The 23,816-nt window shown below is 39.2% G+C and overlaps 1 protein-coding gene across 1 annotated transcript in view; it reads right to left on the bottom strand.

Annotated features, from left to right (window-relative positions):
- Positions 1-23,402, bottom strand: part of CEP126 (centrosomal protein 126) — a 119,896-nt gene extending 96,494 nt beyond the window's left edge. Inside the window, 2 exon segments of the mRNA XM_055422886.2 lie at positions 14,439-14,558; positions 23,019-23,402. Coding sequence (XP_055278861.2) covers positions 14,439-14,558; positions 23,019-23,146 — 248 coding nt within the window. The 5' untranslated portion in view covers positions 23,147-23,402.
- Positions 23,403-23,816: the final 414 nt, after the last annotated feature.

Below are 23,816 nucleotides of genomic sequence, written 5' to 3' on the forward strand. Positions count from 1 at the left end.
TGGAAGAACCATAGCCTTGAATAGCTGTACCTTTGTTGGCAAAGTAATGTCTCTGCTTTTTAATATTCTATCTAGGTTGGTCATAACTTTCCTTCCAAGGAGTAAGCATCTTTTAATTTCATGGCTGCAATCAGCATCCGCAGTGATTTTGGAGCCCCAAAAAGTAAAGTCTGACGCTGTTTCCCCATCTATTTCCCATGAAGTGATGGGACCAGATGCCATGATCTTTGTTTTCTGAATGTTGAGCTTTAAGTCAACTTTTTCACTCTCCTCTTTCACTTTCATCAAGAGCCTCTTAAGTTCCTCTTCACTTTCTGCCATAAGGGTGGTGTCATCTGCATATCTGAGGTTATTGATATTTCTCCCAGCACTCTTGATTCCAGCTTGTGCTTCTTCCAGCCCAGTGTTCCTCATGATGTACTCTGCATAGAAGTTCAATAAGCAGGGTGACAATACTTTGATGTACTCCTTTTCCTATTTGGAACCAGTCAGATGTTCCATGTCCAGTTCTAACTGTTGCTTCCTGACCTGCATATAGGTTTCTCAAGAGGCAGGTCAGGTGGTCTGGTATTCCCATCTCTTTCAGAATTTTCCACTAAGTCTATAAAGATATACCCATTTGAATGCAGAGTTCCAAAGAATAGCAAGGAGAGATAAGAAAGCCTTCCTCAGTGATCAATACAAAGAAATAGAGGAAAACAATAGAAAGGGAAAGACCATAGAGATCTCTTCAAGAAAATCACAGACACCAAGGGAACATTTCATGCAAAGATGGGCACAATTAAGGACAGAAATGGTATGGACTAACAAAAGCAGAAAGTTTTCACTTTCATGCATTGGAGAAGGAAATGGCAACCCATTCCAGCGTTCTTGCCTTGAGAATCCCAGGGACGGGGGAGCCTGGTGGGCTGCCATCTATGGGGTTGCACAGAGTCGGACATGACTGAAGTGACTTAGCAGCAGCAGCAGCAGCAACAGAAGCAGAAGATATTAAGATGAGGTGGCAAGAATACACAGAGGAACTATATAGAAAAGATCTTCATGACCAAGATAATCACAATGGTGATTATTCCAGACATCCTGGAATGTAAAGTCACGTGGGCCTTACTTAGGAAGCATCACTATGAACAAAGTAAGTGGAGGTGATGGAATTCCAGTTGAGCTCTTTCAAATCCTAAAAGATGATGCTGTGAAAGTGCTGCATTCAATATGCCAGCAAAGTTGGAAAACTCAGCAGTGGACATAGGACTGGAAAAGGTCAGCTTTCATTCCAATCCCAAAGAAGGGCAATGCCAAAGAATGTTCAAACTACTGCACAAAGTAATGCTAGCATTACTCATCTCACATGCTAGCAAAGTAATGCTCAAAATTCTCTAAGTCAGGCTTCAACATTATGTGAACCATGAACTTCCAGATATTCAAAAGCTGTATTTAGAAAAGGCAAAGGAACCAGAGATCAAATTGCCAACATCTGCTGGATCATCGAAAAAGCAAGAGAGTTCCAGAAAAACATCTACTTCTGCTTTATTGACTATGGCAAAGTCTTTGACTGTGTGGATCACAACAAACTGTGAAAAATTTTGATAGAGACGGGAATACTAGACCACCTGACCTGCCTCTTGAGAAATCTGTATGCAGGTCAAGAAGCAACAGTTAGAACTGGACACGGAAGAACAGACTGGTTCCAAATTGGGAAAGGAGTACATCAAAGCTGTATATTGTCACCCTGCTAATTTAACTTCTAGCCAGAGTACATCATGAGAAACACTGGGCTGGATGAAGTACAAGCTGGAATCAAGATTGCCAGGAGAAATATCAATAAACTCAGATACACAGATGAAACCACCCTTATAGCAGAAAATGAAGAGGAACTAAAGAGCCTCTTGATGAAAGTGAAAGAGTAGAGTGAAATAGTTGGGTTAAAGCTCACCATTGAGAAAACTAAGATCATGGCATCCGGTCCCATCACTTCATGGCAAATAGATGGGGAAACAGTGGAAACAATGACAGACTTTATTTTTCTGGGTTCCAAAATCACTGCAGATGGTGACGGCAGCCATGAATTAAAAGACACTTACTCCTTGGAAGAAAAGTTATGACTAACCTAGACAGCATATTAAAAAGTAGTCATTCCTTTGCCAACAAAGGTCCGTATAGTCAAAGCTATAGTTTTTTCCAGTAGTCATGTATGGATGTGAGAGTTGGACTATGAAGAAAGCTGACTGCCGAAGAATTGATGCTTTTGAATTGTGGTGTTGGAGAAGACCCTTGAAAGTCCCTTGAACTGCAAAGAGATCCAACCAGTCCATCCTAAGGAAATCAGTCCTGAATATTCATTGGTAGGACTGAAGCTGAAGCTTAAACTCCAATACTTTGACCACCTGATATGAAGAACTGACTCACTGGAAAAGACCCTAATGCTGGGAAAGATTGAAGGCAGGAGGAGACGGGGATGACAGAAGATGAGATGGTTGGATGGCATTACTGACTCAATGGACATGAGTTTGAGTAAACTCCAGGAGTTGGTGACAGACAGGGAGGCCTGGAGTGATGCAATTAATGGGGTCGCAAAGAGCTGGACACGACTGAGTGACTGAACTGAACTGAACTTTCTAGAGATATGATCACATATAAGTTTAAAACTCAACTATATTTTGAGATAATTAAAGATATTCAATAATAGAATAAAATATTATATTTGAAATAGACACAACTGGAAAAATAGTTTTTAAGAATAAAGTATAACATTTTAAACAAACAAGAATTTCAATATCTTATAAGAAATAAAACAGCTCAAGAATATACTGTGAATTTTCACTGCATGCAAAAGAAACACATTTTGTACTTGAAAAGACTGAAACTTAGTTGGAATGCCCCAAATCTATGTTGAATATCATATTTCCAACTTATTGTCTGTCATTTGACTGTAAAAGAAAACAATAAAAATGAAAAATGACCCTTATTGGAGGGGAAAATACCCAAACAACAAAGATTCATTTTCTGACTTAACACATAGAATGAGTAATGTACATACTACTAGAGAAAATATAATAGCACCTCATTTCTCCAAAGGCTGAGGTATTGGCTAAAATAAACATAACAATATCAACTAAAGCACATAAATTTCAGTCATAAGAGTCTCAAGTCCTTATTCACATAAATTCTTATTAGATTCAGATCCTTTGTTTACTTAGGTAATACTGCATTAGAAATAAAAGAAGAAAGGTAAACAAGCGTCTAGAGGGAGAAATGTGTGTGTGTATGTACGTGCTCAGTGTCTGACTCTTTTTGACCCCATGGTTGTAGCCCACCAGGATCCTCTGACCACAGGATTCTCCAGCCAAGAATATTGGAGTGGGTTGCCATTTCCTCCTCCAGGGGATCTTCCCAACCCAGGGATTGAACTCACTTCTGTGGCTCCTCTATTAGCAGAGATATTCTTTACCACTGAGCCAACAGGGAAGTCCAGAAGAAGAAATACTAACATCAAAAAGAAATTTTGCTTCTGAGATGAGGAGGTAAACAGATTTTCTGCTATGTCTTTCACTAAGTACAAATAAGAATCTTGGACATTATATTTTAAAAAAAATTTAGAAGAGTCTGAAAGATGGAGAAAAGGAGGCAAACTGGCTAGGGACCTCAGGATCCAAGGGAAAACATGGTCATAAGCTCCTTGAGTTTTCTTTTGGCTTCACATATCCCATACCTGAAGTGGGAGAAATAGGCAACACAGAAATGTCAATAGGACAAAAAAGCACCATCTCTCACTTCACCACCACCACCAAAAAAAGAACAAGTCTGCTATCTCTAGCTCCATGAGGAGGAAAAGGCCAGTGTAGCAAGACAGAAAACTTTTTGACAATAATCTTACTACTCCATTCAAACATCACAGAAAAAAAGACCTGTGGTCCTTTTCCCATCTAAGCCAAGACTGAATAGGGAGCCTAGATTTCATTTCCATCCTCGCCAGAATGTAGCTGGAACACTGTTGAATGCTGTCAAAGCAGCTCAGGAGAGTGCTAGGCTTTCATCCCCATCAAGAGGTAATGAGGTCCTCCCCGGTCCCAGTATTAGCAGTAACTAAGTGGAGAGTAACCTCAGATATGCAGATGATACCACCCTCATGGCAGAAAGTGAAGAGGAACTCAAAAGCCTCTTGATGAAAGTGAAAGAGGAGAGTGAAAAGGTTGGCTTGAAGCTCAACATTCAGAAAACAAAGATCATGGCATCTGGTCCCATCATTTCATGGGAAATAGATGGGGAAACAGTGGAAACAGTGTCAGACTTTATTTTTTTGGGCTCCAAAATCACTGCGGATGCTGATTGCAGCCATGAAATTAAAAGACGCTTACTCCTTTGAAGGAAAGTTATGACCAACCTAGATAGCATATTAAAAAGCAGAGACATTACTTTGCCAACAAAGGTCCATCTAGTCAAGGCTAAATTGTTGATGGAAATTTAAATTGGTGCACCCACTGTGGAGAACAGCATAGAGATTCCTTAAAAAGCTAAAAATAGTCACTATATGATTCTGTAATCCCACTCCTGGGCATATATCTGGAGAAAACTCTGATTTGAAAAGATACATGCACCCCAATGTTCACAGCAGCACTATTTACAATAGTCAAGACATGGAACTGTTAGGTAGGAAGTTAGGCATGATCAATGAGAGGTGGCTTAGTGGAAAGGGATGCAAGCTGATCTCTAAACTCCACCTCAGACACTCCCAGGAGAGCTCACAGATATGCTACAAAAATAGCCACAGAGACTTTTCCAATTCTTGCCCATGTGCCCTAAGCACATAGTGAATACAGACTCACCACAGGGCTTCTCCAACTCTGGCACATGCTTTCTTGTACACAGCTGTGTCAAGTATCTTTAGGCAGCCAGGAGCCCATTAAAGGTTCATAAATATTCTATATCCACATATGATTATAACAGACTGGAATGTGAGAAAGCAGGAGCAATAGAGCCTGTTATATAACTTGCAACTATTAATCAAAGCTCTCAGCCCACCCTCACCTAGAAGAATATGTAAAAATGCTATTTTTGCATGTGACCAGACATGCCCCCTTCCCTGACTGACGTTGAGCATACACCCATTTGCATTCCCTTTCCTGATTGGTGGTGGGTACACAGGGCAGAACCAAGAGGAGGAGATGGGAAGTATAAAAATGGAAGCCAAGAGGACTATGGCCACAGCTGCTCTCACGTCTCCAGAGTGTACTATCCACTGTCTGGTTTAATAAAATTTCTATCTGCTTGAGCTGTAGTTGATCTGTAACTAGTCTGTTGTTTTGAATCCTTGCTATTGTGAGACAACAGTCAAGATATCCTGCCCTGCTTTAGCTGTAATTAGTCCATCATTCCAAATCTTTGTTATGGGTGAGACAAAAATTGAGGGAGAGAAATAAACCAACCTGACAGAAGCAACCAACAGATGAATGGATAAATTAGTAGTATACATATACAATGGAATATTACTTGGCCATAAAAAGAAAGAAATAAAACCACTTGCTTATGGACCTAGAGATTACCATATTAAGTAAAGTTAGAGAAAGATAAATATGATATAATTTATATGTGGACTCTAAAAAATGATACAAATTAACATATTTACAAAACAGAAATAGACTCAGACATAGAAAACAAATTTATGGTTACAAAAGGGGATAGTGGGAGGGGCAGGAAGATAAATTAGGGGTTTGGGGTTAACATATACTCATTACTATATATAGAATAGATGAAAAACAAACAACAAGGACCTATTGTATAGTACAGGGAATTGCAATATCTTGTAATAACTTATAACGGAAAACAATCGAAGAATATGTACACATGTATAACTGAATCACTTGGTTATGCACCTGAAACTAACATAACATTGTAAATTAACTATACTTCCAAAAAATTGAAAATGGATAAAAGACATTATGAGACATTTCATAGATAGACAGATGGCAAATAAGCACATTAAAAGATATTCTGCATCAATAGGCATTAAGAAAATATCAATTAAAACCACACCAAAATATTACTACACCTTTGTTGTTGTTGCTGTTCAGTTGCTAGTTCAGTTCAGTTCAGTTCAGTTTCTCAGTCGTGTCCGACTCTTTGCGACACCATGAATCACAGCACGCCAGGCCTCCCTGTCCATCACCAACTCCTGGAGTTCACTCCAACTCATGTCCATTGAGTCAGTGATGCCATCCAGCCATCTCATTCTCTGTCATACCCGTCTCCTCCTGCCCCCCACCCCTCCCAGCATCAGAGTCTTTTCCAGTGAGTCAACTCGTCACATGAGGTGGCCAAAGTATTGGAGGTTCAGCTTTAGCATCAGTCCTTCCCATGAACACCCAGGACTGGTCTCCTTTAGAATGGACTGGTTGGATCTCCTTGCAGTCCAAGGGACTCTCAAGAGTCTTCTCCAGCACCACAGTTCAAAAGCATCAATTCTTCGGCGATCAGCTTTCTTCACAGTCCAACTCTCACATCCATACATGACCACGGGAAAAACCATAGCCTTGACTAGATGGACCTTGTTGGTAAAGTAATGTCTCTGCTTTTTAATATGCTATCTAGGTTGGTCATAACTTTCCTTCCAAGGAGCAAGCGTCTTTTAATTTCATGGCTGCAATCAACATCTGCAGTGATTTTGGAGCCCAAAAAGTTGCTAAGTTGTGCCCAAGTCGTTGCAACCCAATGGAACTGCAGCCCACTAGGCTCCTTCTGTCCATGGGGTTTCTCAGGAAAGAATACTGGAGTGGGTTGCCATTTTCTTCTCCACTCTATACCTTTAAGAATGGCTAAAATACTTACTCCTTGGAAGGAAAGTTATGACCAACCTAGATAGCATATTAAAAAGCAGAGACATTACTTTGCCAACAAAGGTCCGTCTAGTCAAGGCTATGGTTTTTCCAGTGGTCATGTATGGATGTGAGAGTTGGACTGTGAAGAAAGCTGATCGCCGAAGAATTGATGCTTTTGAACTGTGGTGTTGGAGAAGACTCTTGAGAGTCCCTTGGACTGCAAGGAGATCCAACCAGTCCATCCTAAAGGAGATCAATCCTGGGTATTCATTGGAAGGACTGATGCTAAAGCTGAAACTCCAATACTTTGGCCACCTCATGCGAAGAGTTGACTCACTGGAAAAGACTCTGATGCTGGGAGGGGTTGGGGGCAGGAGGAGACAGGGATGACAGAGAATGAGATGGCTGGATGGCATCACTGACTCGATGGACATGAGTTTGAGTGAACTCCGGGAGTTGGTGATGGACAGGGAGGCCTGGTGTACTGTGATTCATGGGGTCGCAAAGAGTTGGACACAACTGAGTGACTGAACTGAACTGAACTGAAAATACAAAATAGTTACAATATCAATGCTAATGAGGATGTGGAAAACTGGATCACTCTTACACTGCTGGTGGATAGTCACTCTGAAGACCAATTTATCAGTTTTTTAAAAGACTAAACCACCACATGATCCACCAATTGTACTCCTTCATTTATTCCAGGGAAATAAAACATTCAGTTCAGTTCAGTCGCTCAGTTGTGTCCAACTCTTTGCGACCCTATGGACCAAAGCACACCAGGCCTCCCTGTCCATCACCAATTCCCGGAGTGTACTCAAACTCATGTCTATTGATTCAGTGATGCCATCCAACCATCTCATCCTCTGTCATCCCCTTCTCCTCCTGACCTCAATGCTTACCCAAAAACCTATATATGAATATTTATAGCAGTTTTATTCATAGTAACTCCAAACTGGAAACTACCCAGATATCCTTAATGGGTGAATGGTAATAATATAATATAATAATACTCAGCAACAAAAAGGAATAAACTATTCATCCAGCAACCTGGATGAATCCCAGAGAAATGGGTTGAGTGAAAAAAGGCAATCCTGAATCATACATAAATCATCATATATATAATATATACACTATACATATATATGATAGTATTTATATAAAATCTAGAATTGAAAAAAATTATAGAAATGAGAACAGATTAGTGATATTTCCAGGGGATGGGTGTGGGAGGGATGTGGGTGTGGGTATAAAAGGGCAATGTGAAATAACAGAAATGTTCTGTGTCTTGACTATATAAATGCCATTATCCTGGTTGTGAGATTGCACTACAGTTTTTCTATATGTTACCACTGGGGGAAACTGAATAGAGAGTATTATGTGATCTTGGTCTTCCCTAGTGGCTCACCGGTAAAGAATACATCTGCAAGGCAAGAGCTGCAGGAGACACAGGTTCATCTCTGGGTTGGTAAGATCCCCTTGAGGAAGGCATGGCAACTCACTCCAGTATTCTTGCCTGGAGAATCCTATGAACAGGAAGAGCCTGGCAGGCTACAGTCCAAAGGGTCGCAAAGAGTCAGAAATGACTGAAGCAAGTCAGCATGCAAGCATGGGATCTTTCTGTATTATTTTTTACAATTGCAAGTGAATCTACAATGACCCCAAAATGGAGGTTCAGTGGTAAAGAATCTGCCTGACAATGCAGGAGACCTGAGTTTGATCCCTGGGTGCAGAAGATCCCCTGGAGAAGGGACTGGAAACCCACTCCAGTATTCTTGCCTGGGAAATCCCAAGGATAGAGGAGCCTGGTGGGCTACAGTCTATGGGGTCGCAAAGAGTCAGAAATAGCGACTAAACAGTAACAACAACAAAGTTAAAGTTTAACTTTAAAAAAGAAATTACAGCTACTCAGTAAGGGAAAAAATCTTTTAACAAAGACTTCACCAAGCTAACCAGTAGAGGCTAGTACTGTAAACTAAATAAAACTTAATAGCTCAAGGGCAACACAGTAACATAACAGAGTAAAATATCTGATGTCCTTATGGGGCATCAATGATTCTAAGGAATGAAGAAAAGGTCAAACACATTTATCATAATTTGTATAAAAGATGAAAGAAATATGCATTGTAATTTAGATTTGTATTAAAAATGTCAAAATAAGGTTTGCATAACTGATGAGTATTCCACTTCTGACAATGCTCTTCATGCTCCACCCATAACTCACCCTTGACTCCTACTGACCCTACTACTCAATCCTGACTCTGTCTTCATAGGCCAGCTTCATACCTTCTCTTGCTTAGATCCTCATAACATCTTTCTACCCTTCTTCTTTGCCTCCAGCCTATGCTTTCAATTCATTCTCTACCCTTTGCTATAATGAGATAAAATATGAACATGATCATCCATCTCTCTTTTACTCTTTCAACAGCATCTCAGGATAGAGTTTAAGTCTTTAGACTGGCACAAAAGTTATTTTAGTAATGTCTCCTGTCAACTCTATAGCTTCCTCTCCTAATACCCTTCCACATTTTCCAGTGCCTAAATCACATAAAACATTTTTATGTCTTTTATTTCATAACATTTAAGTTTTTTCACATATTGTTCTCCTTTGCCGCTCAAGTGAGCTAACCTGGTTGTCTAATAAGAATTTACTCTTCCAGGAATTTCTTTGTCATGTACTATGTGAGATGTACTTACACAATACCTTGTTGGTGACTCAATTATAATATTTACTGTACAGCACTACCATCCTTTTTTTTTTTTAAACTACTTCATTATTAGTAAATGGAGAGCAAGAATCACGCATTTTATTTTTTATCCTCTGATATACGGAAGATGGCTGAGACGGTAAAGACTCTGCCTTCACTGTAGGAGACCCACATTTGATCTCTGGGTTGGGAAGATGCCCTGCAGAAGGAAATGGCAACCCACTCCAGTATTCTTGCCTGGAGAATTCCATGAACCGAGGAGCCTGGTGGGCTATAGTCCATGGGGTCACAAAGAGTAGGACATGACTCAGACTGTGATGGAATTCCAGTTGAGCTATTTCAAATCTTGAAAGATGATGCTGTGAAAGTGCTGCACTCAATATGCCAGCAAATTTGGAAAACTCAGCAGTGGCCACAGGACTGGAAAAGGTCAGTCTTCATTCCAATCCCAAAGAAAGGCAATGCCAAAGAATGCTCAAACTACCGCACAATTGCACTCATCTCACACGCTAGTAGAGTCATGCTCAAAATTCTCCAAGCCAGGCTTCAGCAATATGTGAACCGTGAACTCCCAGACGTTCAAGCAGGTTTTAGAAAAGGCAGAGGCACCAGAGATGAAATTGCCAACATCCGCTGGATCATGGAGAAAGCAAGAGAGTTCCAGAAAAACATCTATTTCTGCTTCATTGACTATGCCAAAGCCTTTGACTGTGTGGATCACAATAAACTGTGGAACATTCTGAAAGAGATGGGAATACCAGACCACCTGACTTGCCTCTTGAGAAACCTGTATGCAGGTCAGGAAGCAACAGTTAGAACTGGACATGGAACAACAGACTGGTTCCAAATAGGAAAAGGAGTGCATCAAGGCTGTATATTGTCACCTTGCTTATTTAACTTATGTGCAGAGTATATCATGAGGAATGCTGGGCTGGAAGAAGCACAAGCTGTAATCAAGATTGCTGGGAGAAATATCAATAATCTCAGATATGCTGATGACACTACCCTTATGGCAGAAAGGGAAGAGGAACTCAAAAGCCTCTTGATGAAAGTGAAAGAGGAGAGTGAAAAGATTGGCTTGAAGCTCAACATTCAGAAAACTAAGATCATGGCATCTGGTCCCATCACTTCATGGGAAATAGATGGGGAAACAGTGTCAGACTTTATTTTTTTGGGCTCCAAAATCACTGCAGATGCTGATTGCAGCCATGAAATTAAAAGATGCTTACTCCTTGGAAGGAATGTTATGACCAACCTTGATAATATATTAAAAAGCAGAGACATTACTTTGCCAACCAAGGTCCGTCTAGTCAAGGCTATGGTTTTTCCCGTGGTCATGTATGGATGTGAGAGTTGGACTGTGAAGAAAGCTGATCGCCGTAGAATTGATGCTTTTGAACTGTGGTGTTGGAGAAGGCTCTTGAGAGTCCCTTGTACCGCAAGGAGATCCAACCAGTCCATTCTAAGGGAGATTGATCCTGGGTGTTCACTGGAAGGACTGATGCTAAAGTTGAAACTGCAATACTTTGGCCACCTCATGCGATGAGTTGACTCACTGGAAAAGACTCTGATGCTGGGAAAGGTTGTGGGTGGGAGGAGAAGGGGACGACAGAGAATGAGATGGCTGGATGGCATCACCGACTCTGTGGGCACGAATTTGAGTGAACTCCGGGAGTTGGTGATGGACAGGGAGGCCTGGCGTGCTGTGATTCATGGGATCGCGGAGAGTCGGACACGACTGAGCGACTGAACTGAACTGAACACTTTCAAATGTTAGTTGAATGAATAAATGTTATTCTTTATAACATTTTAAATAGCTGTAAATAACTTCTAAATATCCTGAATTCCTTTCATTTCTCTTTAATATATTATGAATAATATATATGGCTTCACTGGTGGCTCAGTGGTAAAGAACCCGCTTGCAATGCAGGAGACGTGGGTCTGATCCCTGGGTTGTGAAGATCCTCTGGAGGAGGGCATGGTAACCCACTCCAGTACTCTTGCCTGGAGAATCCCATGGACAGAGGAGCCTGTGGGCTACAGTCCATAGGGTACGAAAGAGTCAGACACGACTGAAGCCACTGAGCATGCATGGATAATACATCCAGGGATATTTAAATCTACTGATAACTGGATTTATTTGAATCTGTTTATATTTTTTAGCTTATTCCATACATCTATATGTAGGTTTGATTAATGACTTAAATTGCTTAAAGTATAAGTCCTTATTTATTCTAAGGTACAGTTTTCCTGCTTCAAGGGGAACTCCATACACCACCACTCTCACAAATACATAATGTAGCTACCTCATACTTCATGTTCAACAAATAATTCATCCTGTGATTCTCTAGGTAATTTTTTTTTCTGCCTATAGGATATTTAAGGAATCTTTTTTATTACAGGTTTTAGAGATTCTTCCAAAGTGCCTGACCCTCACCACTTGCTAGTATTTCCTCTTCGCTTTATTTGGGCAGTTTTCCCCACTCAGTCCTTTTCTTTCTTATTATGCCAGTTGGTTATATAGTTACATAGGAGTTTTGTCTGATCATCTGAACTTTTAAGCCTACATGCTTACATTATATTGTTTTAAAACTATTTGAATGTTTCTTTTGCGTTCTTTACTTCTTAAAATTTATTTCTATTTAGTTTCCTCATGAAGCCACACTGGATCTGATTATTGACATTTCTAACTTATAATGATGAAACAGATTAACCAAAATTATTTTTTCTCCTAATATAGTATTTAATAATTGGTACTCAATTAGCTATGCTGTTGATGAATAAATGCCTCTTCACTAATTTATCAAAAGATACTTCTAAGTTGAAAATTAAAAACAATGTAGGAAATAAGTTAATATTCTTTAAGTATGTGTATATAATAAAATTACTTGGTCCACAAAGCAGCCTAACTAGAAAGTTATCTGAGGTTGTGTTCCCACAAACTAATATTACAAAAAAGAGGGATGCTATGGAAGACAAGAAACTGTGACTCTAATTGCTAAGAGCAATTAAGGGAAGTCTCAGGATGCCTCTCGTGATTAGGTCTATGGGTATATCTATTGCAGCAGTAACTACTGGTGGAGGAAGGTCTTGGAGAGAAACAAAGGGGACTTCACTGTATGAATACTGAGTGACAGAATGGAAAACTTAAGAATGTGATAAATACATACAAGAAAAACACTGGCAACAGATACACAAAAAATGGTAACAAGAAAATAAAATGTGTGTGATTTTAGGCAATTAATTTAAGTAAAAAAGAATACTTGGTGCTATGAAGATCTTTTGAGTACTACTGGGGAAATAGTATTGACAATGTCAAAGTACAAATTCATCTCATTTTGTAGCAAAAAAAAGTGTTAGGAGACTATCTCTACCTGTAGGAAAAATAGTTTTTCTAAATTCTATGACCGTAATATGAATAGATAGCATAAACTCAGATGATGTAAAGCATAAATGGATAGATAATGGCAAGGCCAAAAAAGTCACAATGATAGATATATTCTGAAGTTCAGAAGTGTATCTAGAATTACGTTCCCTTTATAAAAGGTGAATATAGAAATAAATGATTAGTGTTTTAAAAAAACCCTTTTATGTGGCTTTACATAAAAACAGGTTTTCTTTACCCCTCTGTAGGGCAACAGAAAAGGAAAACATAATGAAATTATATTGGAAAATGTACTGCCTCTTAGAATTTTAAACCCAAAATTGTCTTCTATATTTTCTACATCAGAATTCTTATGGTATTTGATGAGACAAGATAGGTTGAACTTTATGAATCAAATTCCACACATAAAGCCTGCCATTTCATACAGCAAGACTATTAAAAAATGTATAATTGACAGATATTAATTTGTTAATCAATAAAATAAGCTTTAATGTTGAAGCACTACATGACAAATAAATATTTTGTATATGTGTTCTCAACTATTTCTATTATTAAACTTTTTTTGCTTTACATAACAATTCCTTGAAACAGATAGTATTAATTCTAATCATAAATAAGAAACTAAAGCTCAAAGAGCTTAAATAACTTGCTCTAACTGATGGAGCTAGGATTTTAACTTAGATCTCTGACTCCAAAGCCAATGACCCTTTCAACATAAGATTATTAATCTTTATTGAACACCTATCAGTGCCTTTTATAAGCTTCAGGAGCTGAAAGGTAGGAGAAAAACAGAAATACACAAAAAACAGAAACAAAATGAAGCTTCATTAAATATTATCAACTACACCAGGCGGAATGAGTTACTCTAAAGAGAAATACAGCACCAGAAAAAAATTACAGGTAAACAATTTTGTATTCCCCAAATGGGATTTGCAACATATGCCCAATGATGTAGTTAATAAACTCTAGGGATTTTCTGCTATTCAGCTATTGTAGAAATATAAACAAGGTAGAAAGAAACAACAATAAAAATGGCATAACCACTCTGCATTAAAAAAAAAAACACCAGTAAAAATGAATTTTGAGAAATGTCAAGCAAGGATAGGATCATTTGCATTTGCGTTTTTACTTTATTTAGTTTCCAGTTTATACTAGAAAGCTCTTTGACTGGATGAATGAGGGAAGTACATATGTAAAAATTATATATGTGAATAATAATTAAAATAAAATATATTCTATTAGAGAGGAAATGCTAATTGGTCACTTTTTATCATAAAATGACATAAAAATGAAGAATATATTTTATAGTCATTTTAAGAAGTAGATATGGCACTAATAAATTCTATGACAAGAAAAACTGCCTCAGTCACATTTAGTATTGTGGCAGAAAAACAAAATTTAAGTCACAAAAATTTTGATCAATTTTATAGAGAAATCACTCTCATGACTTAGGTTCATAACATGCTACAAAGTAGAGAAATTATTAATTTATAAAGACTGAGCTTCTGTGCTTTTGAATAAAATACAATTACTTACTTTTTTCTCCGGTTTGACTCCACAAAATATTTACGTGCTCGATTTCGACATATTTTTTGTTGCTGCAGTAATATTTGGCGCTCTTCTTCTAAATTTTTCTCAAAATGAATTTTCATTTCTCTAATGACAGCATAAAGTTAAGGACAGTGGTTTACGTCTTTAGTGGATGAATGTCAGTGCTATCTGATAAATATAACTACAGCCTCATACTAATGATGTAATGATTTTTTGTGGAATAATTAGTATGTGTACACATTAGTGTCAGTGTATGACTGGCAGATGTTTTATTTTTTCTTGACTTGATAATAGAACTAAAGATACATCTCATTTTCTTTGAGGAAAAATTAATTACTTTTATACATCATGAGCCCAGATAAGGAGAATGTCTATCTTTTCTTTCATTATACAGATATTTGGGTACTTATTACCAAGTTGCTATCTTAGGAATGTTGGGTTTCCCATGTGGTGCTGGTGGTAAAGAATCTGCCTGCTAATACAGGTAGATGTTAAGAGACCTGGGTTTCATCCCTGGGTCAGGAAGATCCCCTGGAGAAGGAAATGGCAATCCACTTCCAACATTATTGCCTGGAGAATCCCATGGACAGAACCTGGCAGGTTGCAGTCTATAGGGTTGCACAGAGTCAGACACAACTGAAGTGACTTAACACACACACACATCTTAGGAATGTATGTAGAAAAATGAAAGACGGTCCAGTTCAGTTCAGTTCAGTCGCTCAGTCGTGTCCGACTCTTTGCGACCCCATGAATCACAGCATGCCAGGCCTCTCTGTCCATCACCAAGGACTGTGAAGAAAGCCGATCGCCGAAGAATTGATGCTTTTGAACTGTGGTGCTGGAGAAGACTCTTGAGAGTCCCTTGGACTGCAAGGAGATCCAACCAGTCCATTCTAAAGGAGATCAATCCTGGGTGTTCATTGGAGGCACTGATGCTAAAGCTGAAACTCCAATACTTTGGCCACCTAATGTGACGAGTTGACTCACTGGAAAAGAGTCTGATGCTAGGAGGGATTGGGGGTGGGAGGAGATGGGGACGACAGAGAATGAGATGGCTGGATGGCATCACCGACTCGATGGACATGAGTTTGAGTTATATTTCACTAATATAAAGTAGATGAGTTAAATGTTTCGGTCGATACTTTAATTCACATTATGAAAGTTACATTAAAACATTAAAAATCAGTTAGCAATATAACTGGGAAAATTTGGTGATTTATTCATAGGTTATAAAACCAACCATCAGGAAAATCATACATAGTAATGTTTACAAGAAGTTTGCCAGATAAAGAGTATTTTAGCTATCTAAATCATCCATTCATTTGAAATTTATTTCTTTAAATAAGTTGAATTGCTGTGGTTAACTGATGTCCACATTTTTTCAGCTACATTTCAACTGGCATTACTGAATGCCTTTATCAAGTTTATCATAGTATTTTTCTGTTTTTAATGATTCTGAAGTTTTAAGAAGTGGTCACTGATATACCATTTCCAGTACCTCATCATTAAATGTATATATATATAATTGTATTGAAGTTATATATATTGCGAGCATGCCTAGTTGTCTTTTTAGAGTAAACTATGTTTAAATCACTCCTCCCCCCAAATAAAGATTTGAAATTGTCTTTAAGAGGTCTATTTAATCAAAATTTTTATAAGATAGATATTAGTGGTAAAACAACATATTAAATAATAAGTTAAGCAGTACATAATTTGTTAATTCAAAATGTCTTAATTTTAGGATCCTACAGTGTTTCAGGATCAACATAATAAAAAAAAACTATCCAATACTATATATTTCAAAACAATCACATTTATTTGAATGTTTTAGTCATTTGAAACTTTGTGAACAGGCGCTTTCAATTATGTTGCTATTTATCTATTTTTATGCCATTGGCCATGATGCTGCTGCTGCTAAGTCACTTCAGTCGTGTCCGACTCTGTGTGACCCCACAGACGGAAGCCCACCAGGCTCCCCTGTCCCTGGGATTCTCCAGGCAAGAACACTGCAGTGGGTTGCCACTTCCCTCTCCATGCCATTGGCCATAATTATTATAAAATTTTGTACCTCAACATAAACAAATACATGCACTTGCATACATGATATTTTTACTTAATGTTTATTTTGAAGGATTTATAAAATTGAAACAAAAAAAAGGAAGGAATCTGGTTCTTTGTTAGCATGGAAAAAGCTAAAGATTTAGCTTCTTCTTCCAATGCTGCTGCTGCTACTGCTAAGTCGCTTCAGTCATGTCCGACTCTGTGCGACCCCATGGACGGCAGCCGACCAGGCTCCGCCGTCCCTGGGATTCTCCAGGCAAGAACACTGGAGTGGGTTGCCATTTCCTTCTCCAATGTGTGAAAGTGAAAAGTGAAAGTGAAGTCGCTCAGTTGTGTCCGACTAGTAGCGACCCCATGGACTGCATCCCACCAGGCTCCTCTGTCCATGCGATTTTCCAGGTAAGAGTACTGGAGTGGGTTGCCATTGCCTTCTCCGTCTCCTTCTTCCAATAGAGTAATTTATTAGAAGGAGTCAGACTTCAACAAGATGGCTAACTGCTAAGTCACAACATCTCAGTGGAGGAAAGTACAACTTCATTTCAGGGTACCCAAGATCAACACTGTTGGGTGGGAGGAAAGGGAGAAGTTGCTTCAGTTCAGGTGAGAAATATGAAGGAGTATGATGCACGTGGAAAGTTTTAACATGCTTGTAGTCTCACCACAATAACATAAAGAAAATCACAAATGTAATGTTTGTAATAATGTTCTGCAACTATATATTGTTAGATTTAATTAAATCTCTCTCTACATATATATACATATGGTTAATATATATGTATCTAATATTGCCTGCTGAGTTATAAAAAATGCTTTGCCTTTTCATCTCTTCAAAGTATGGTATTCAAATTTAAAAAATATTAGATGGCTGGTTAAACTTTTATTTTTCATACAAGCTGTACTGTAAAGGTAAGATACTTCCATAAGAACCATAGTAAAATACTTGTTCAAAGAAAGGTTATATACTTATTAAAAAAACAACAACGAACAACAAAACCAAGAAAATTATAGGTTGTAGTACTGGCTAAGTAATACATAATGATTGTAACTTAAAAGCATAGCCTAATATACCCCACTTCATCCTCTCCCAATATAGTCTTTTTCTAATTGTAGCTCATTTAGGTTGTTTCAAATATTGTACCACCACTAATAACTATGAATCATATAACCAATACGCTTATCAAATTATTAGAGCTATCCTGATTCTTTTTCTTCTCTGTATCTTCTTCTACAGGCTTGACTCTGATGCTCTAAATCCCTTTCCCAGACCACTTCAGTAGTCTTCTAATTCATCATATTACTCTTAAACTTGTCATCCTCCATTTGAACGTCCACAAAACCAGCTAAACACAAATTTCACTAGGTCTCTCATTCTTTGCTGTTCTCCAAAATCTCCCTGTTACTTTCATGATAACATTAGAATATAAGGCATCCTATAATCTGGTCTGTTTTTTCATCTTCATTTTCAACACTTCCCTACATGACTCCTAGCCCAGTCACACTATCACACTAAGATACTTATTAACAGAACAAGCCGTGATGTAGTATGCCATTATATTTTGGTACATGCTGGCTAACTCTACCCATCCTTTCAGGGACACCTCAAACAGTTCCTACTCTATGAAGCTTTTTCTAACCCTCACTGAGACTCTGATGGGTACATCATGTGTATCTCCTCTACATTTCTATAAAATATAATATGCCTGGCATGGTGCTTAGAATACGGTAATGGCGTAATAAAAGCTTGCTGAATGATTTCCTTGGAGAAAATTCTCAGCACATAAACTAAGACAAATCAAGGCTACGGTTTTTCCAGTGGTCATGTATGGATGTGAGAGTTGAACTGTGAAGAAAGCTGATCGCAGAAGAATTGATGCTTTTGAACTGCGGTGCTGGAGAAGACTCTTGAGAGTCCCTTGGACTGCAAGGAGATCCAACCAGTCCATTCTAAAGGAGATCAATCCTGGGTGTTCATTGGAAAGACTGATGCTAAAGCTGAAACTCCAATACTTTGGCCACCTCATGCGAGGAGTTGACTCACTGGAAAAGACTGATGCGGGGAAGGATTGGGGGTGGGAGGAGACGGGGACGACAGAGAATGAGATGGCTGGATGGCATCACCGACTTGATGGACGTGAGTTTGAGTGAACTCTGGGAGTTGGTGATGGACAGGGAGGCCTGGAGTGCTGTGATTCATGGGGTCGCAAAGAGTCGGACACGACTGAGTGACTGAACTGAACTGAACTGATACATATCTTTATAGCTTTGAGTGTCTCACAGACAAATTGATTTCCAAAAGGGTTATATAAATTTACATGTCATTAGAAATATATGAATATGAGTTAAAACCTCATGAGTATAAGGTAGTACTTTTAAAAAAAGAAAGATCATGTGGAAAGTCAGGTTTTAGAATGGATGCATTAGCAAAACAAAATAATTGTCTTATTTGATACTAATTTTTATTTTCCTCTTTGGTGAATTGTTAGTTCAGAGTCACTGGTCATTTATCTATTGAGAAATTCATTTAAAAAATCAATTTCAGTAAATTCAATAGAGATAGAATAGTGTAAATATTAACCTTCTATCATAATTACAAGTATTTCTTCCAGATAATTCATTTTATTTAATTATACAATTTCCCCTTACACTAAAGTTTTAAATTAACAAGTTATCTTTGAAATATTTTTCATTTGAAATTGGTTCTTGCTTTTCAAAAGGTAAAGTTCAAGTTATATCTTCAAGTTATGAAAAATGTGAAAACCTATTTTCTGTCAGCTTTTCTATACAATTTTGTATTTATTTTTTATGAACCACCCAGTAGCTCATATGGAAAAGAATCTTCCTGCAATGCAGGAGACCTGGGTTCAATCCCTGGGTAGGGAAGATCCCTTGGAGAAGGGAATGGCAACCCACTCCAGTATTCTTGCCTGGAGAATTCCATGGACTGAGAAGCCTGACAGACTACAGTCATGCCTCTTTTTTTTTTTTTTTTAAATCAGTTCAAGTATATTTCGGAATGAACTATAAAGTGTAACTCAAGGTAGAGACAGTGAATTTAGCGGTTTGAATAATGAGACAGGAGATATTAAAACAAAGTTATAAGAGTTCTTGTGATCAAAAGGTTTGATTTTTAGTTTTAAGGATAGCCAAGACTAGAGGGTGTTTATAGGCTTTAGGGAAAGAAGGCTATTAGAGAAGAGTTTGAAGTAAACCGTAATAGAGAGTTAGGATAATTTACAATCCAGGGTTACTGAGAAGAGAGGTGATGAAAACAGGGCATAAGTGAATGGATTCACCTTCTACAGTAAAAGTGATATCCCATCAGTGAGCCTGGAAAAAAAGATAGGGTAGGGGACTGAGGTTGGTGATGGGAGTAGGATGGTTTGTGTTGTTTGTTGGGAGGGACCTGAAGGAGTTTATGCATCCATTCTCTTATGAAATAGTAAGATAGGCTACTAAGAATGAGGGGAGGTGATCAAGATCTGGCACAGAAATTAATTTAAAAGGAATAAGATAGAATTCCGTTCTTGTTCTGGTGAAGCTGAGAACAATCAAACCACAGCAATCTTGTGACTTTTCTCTGACAGATTTCTTATTATTGAGTGAAGGAGCAGAAATATAGGGTGGTAATAGTTACTGGCAAGGAGATCCAACCAGTCCATTCTAAAGGAGATCAGTCCTGGGTGTTCATTGGAAGGAATGATGCTAAAGCTGAAGCTCCAATACTTTGGCCATCTCATGCGTAGAGTTGACTCACTGGAAAAGACTCTGATGCTGGGAAGGATTGGGGGCGGGAGGAGACGGGGATGACAGAGAATGAGATGGCTGGATGGCATCACCGACTCGATGGACATGAGTTTGAGTGAACTCCGGGAGTTGGTGATGGACAGGGAGGCCTGGCGTGCTGTGATTCGTGGGGTTGCAAAGAGTCGGGCACCGCTGAGCAACTGAACTGAACTGAACTGAATAGTTACTGGATGGTTGAGAAAGAACAGGAGTGCAAAGAACCAAGGATGTTGTTGAGAGAATATGTGTAGATAATTAAAAAGAGGGTTAAACTGGGTAGGGAATAAAGAGAGGCAAGGTGGGTGCTAGGATAAAATGGAAGGGGAAAAGACTGGAGATACTTGTGAGAAAAAAAGAGGCAGAGTGTGAAGGGGACACGAGAGACCTTCACTTCTTTTTCTTAAAAGCAAATTTTATTCTATTTCTATTTGAATTGTTTTAAGAAATTGAAATTATAGAACTTCATCTAATTTTAATTAGATAAACTTCATGAAGTTTTGTTCTTCCATAGCCTTTAGAGTTAGGAAATTCCGACTCGAGTAGAGAAAAATATAGCCTCTGAGTTCTGAATTCATATTTAGAAGTCACATGTAGAAATTTTACCAAGCCACTTCTTATTTTAAGTCTACAGTTCATTTTTTAAAATTTAGTTATTAATAAATTTGCACACCTATTCTGTACCAGGTATCCAATATGAAACATTACAGACACTGAGAACGTACAATATGACACAAGTGCTTAAGTGTTTCTCCAACTAGTAACAATGATATTATTGATTTACTAGCAAATATATCGGAGAAGGCAATGGCACCCCACTCCATTACTCTTGCCTGGAAAATCCCATGGACAGAGGAGCCTGGTAGGCTGCGGTCCATGAGGTTGCTGGGAGTCGGACATGACTGAGTGACTGCACTTTTATTTTTCACTTTCATGCACTGGAGAAGGAAATGGCAAGCCACTCCAATATTCTTGCCTGGAGAATCCCAGGGACGGGAGCCTGGTGGGCTGCCGTCTATGGGGCCGCACAGAGTCGGATATGACTGAGTGACTTAGCAGCAGCAGCAGCAAATATATATGTATAAACTAGGAAAAAATGTATATTATATATAATAGATATAGATGCACACACACACACGCAAAAGTTGTTGTATTTTAGCAAAGGCTCAGGGTATCTATTAAATGATTATTTACAACTTTCTTAATTTTAACTATATATGTAGTATTTAAGTATATTTTTAGTAATACATTTCTTTATAGGAAACCAACATTATAATTCTAGAATTATATATATTTGGTTTTGTTCATTTGAGGTACTGCCAAATTTATTTTACAACTATATCCTTTGTTGTATCAACATTCATACCTTAAAAATTTAAAAATATTAAGTTTATGATCATTTCACTAATGAAAATGATGGAAAGATACACTTTGAAAATGGGCCACTTACAGTGCTTCCCTATTTTCTGATTTACAGATAAATCAGGGTCAGTGTAATAGGAGTTCAGGGTTCAGGTAAACACAATGTCAAGGGGACAGAATCAAATTCATACTGAAAGCAATCTGGTTTATTTCAGATTACACCTTGAGTCAGGATAGTTTTGAGCAGCAGCAAGGGCAAAAGCCAAAGTAAATGGAGTTAATAATGAATAGATGAAAAGAATTAGAAGCTGTCATTGCAGGTTAGCATTCTGAAAAGTCGACTAAAGCAAGAAAAGATGGGATAAAAGCTTGAGGATGCATGATCAGAAGAGGAATATTTACCATTATTTAAGCTTTGTATGTACCTGTCTTCCTCACTAGAGTTGTATCCCAAGCACCTAGCCGAAAAGAGGAGGCACTAAATGAAAATTGCTTGTTGACTTGCTTTTAAAAGTGCAACTCCCAGAACCGGGAGACAATAAGAAAGTGGGGGTTAATTTGAAAAACAGAGACTCTCTGACAAGAATGAAGACGATTACACAGCATCATTACTACCAGCCAAGTCCTCTGAGAATACAAAGGTTACACTCTAATTATCATAACATTCTCTGAAGGAATAAACATGGTTTACATATTCTGAAAACAGAACTGTTTAACACTTTCAATTTTCTACAATGCAACCAATAATAATATCAAAGGTAGGCTAGACCAAGTCTTAGGGAGAGACAGGTCAGTGATAAATCAGTGTGAAGGCTCCAGGTCCTTTGCTTCTCATTTTCTGTCTGTTGTTTCTCTGACAACAGACTGGGCAGAGGATGGAAAACAAAACAAATTAACCAACTATGTTAGGCTTTAGCAGCTATGTAAAATAAATGAAGTGTTAGGTTAACTGTTACGACTGCCTACTTCAGGAAACCAAAACATTTTATTTACTTGCGGCATTCTTTTCTCCAAGAAGCATGAATTATCAGGAGATGGATAATATGAAGTAAAGAACATAATGGCCTAACTCTACAAGAAAACAATCCCCAGAGAACACATTTACCTATCTGAAAACTCATTAAAAAAACAACCACAAAGTTGAAAACGGGTGAGATAACAAGGTGGCCGGGAAAGTGGTCCTAGAATAGGAGAAGACGGTATTTCAGGTTTAAGGCGACAGATGCCGAAACAAATACCCTCATTAAGATGACTGGCCGGTTTCTCTCATCTAGCATCTGTGATAATGGGAACAGAACAGAAAAAAGATGGGGCTCCCCACTTCCAACACCGCCACCCAGGCAACCACGGCTGGAAGGATACAGGTAGGCGCCAGGTCTGTGACGGCCGCCGCTCAAGCGAGGGCTGAGGGGGGCTTTGACGTGGGTGTCCGAGGATTCAGCGCCCAGTCCCGCGACCGCGCTCCGGGCTCCAGGCCTCCTGGTCAGCATCCTTCAGCTCAGCGCCGCCTCCCGGCTAGCCCCCAGAGCCTCCCTCATGGCAGGTCCCGCTGCCTCCTCCGGCCCTCCCAGCACTCCGTCTCTCAAGCCTCGCGTCACTGCGGCGGAAAAGTAGGCCGCTGCAGCTCCGGTTCCCGCACAGCGGCGCTCTCGGCTGTGGTGTCGACGGCAGCTGCCGCAGCGGCGACCTTGCCTAGAAACGGCAGAGGTGGCGACGCTGCCGCCATGTTGACAAGCAACCGACGACGCGTCCTTCGCGACGGCGACAGGGGGTGTGTGGGCGGGGCCCTGGAGACAGCCAATAGGAGGCGCGGACCCCTCCCTTGTACCCCGCCTCCCCCACCCCCGCCCCGAGTTGCCTGAGGGCGGGCGGCCAGGAAGCTTGCGTCCTCCGGGACACGCGTCCTCTCAGGAGGGCGTGCTGACTTGTGCCTCGGAACCCGACTCCGTTCCACCTCGCTTTTATGAGGCTGTTTTCGTGGGGGTACTAAGAGTGATGAAAGACTGTGAGATGCAAAAATCTCCAGATACTGGCAAAAGCCACCGTGGGGATTCTGAAATGATTTCCTTGGGGGTAATTCAGGGTAGGATTTGTTGTTTAACTGCCGAGCGGTGTTGTGTGGTCGAAGTTCTGTCTTTCTGGAGCATCACTGTTCCCAAC

The sequence above is a fragment of the Moschus berezovskii genome, chromosome 14 (genome assembly GCF_049115385.1).
Source record: "Moschus berezovskii isolate FMDL1 chromosome 14, NW_MosBer_1.0, whole genome shotgun sequence".
Classification (NCBI taxonomy): domain Eukaryota; kingdom Metazoa; phylum Chordata; class Mammalia; order Artiodactyla; family Moschidae; genus Moschus; species Moschus berezovskii.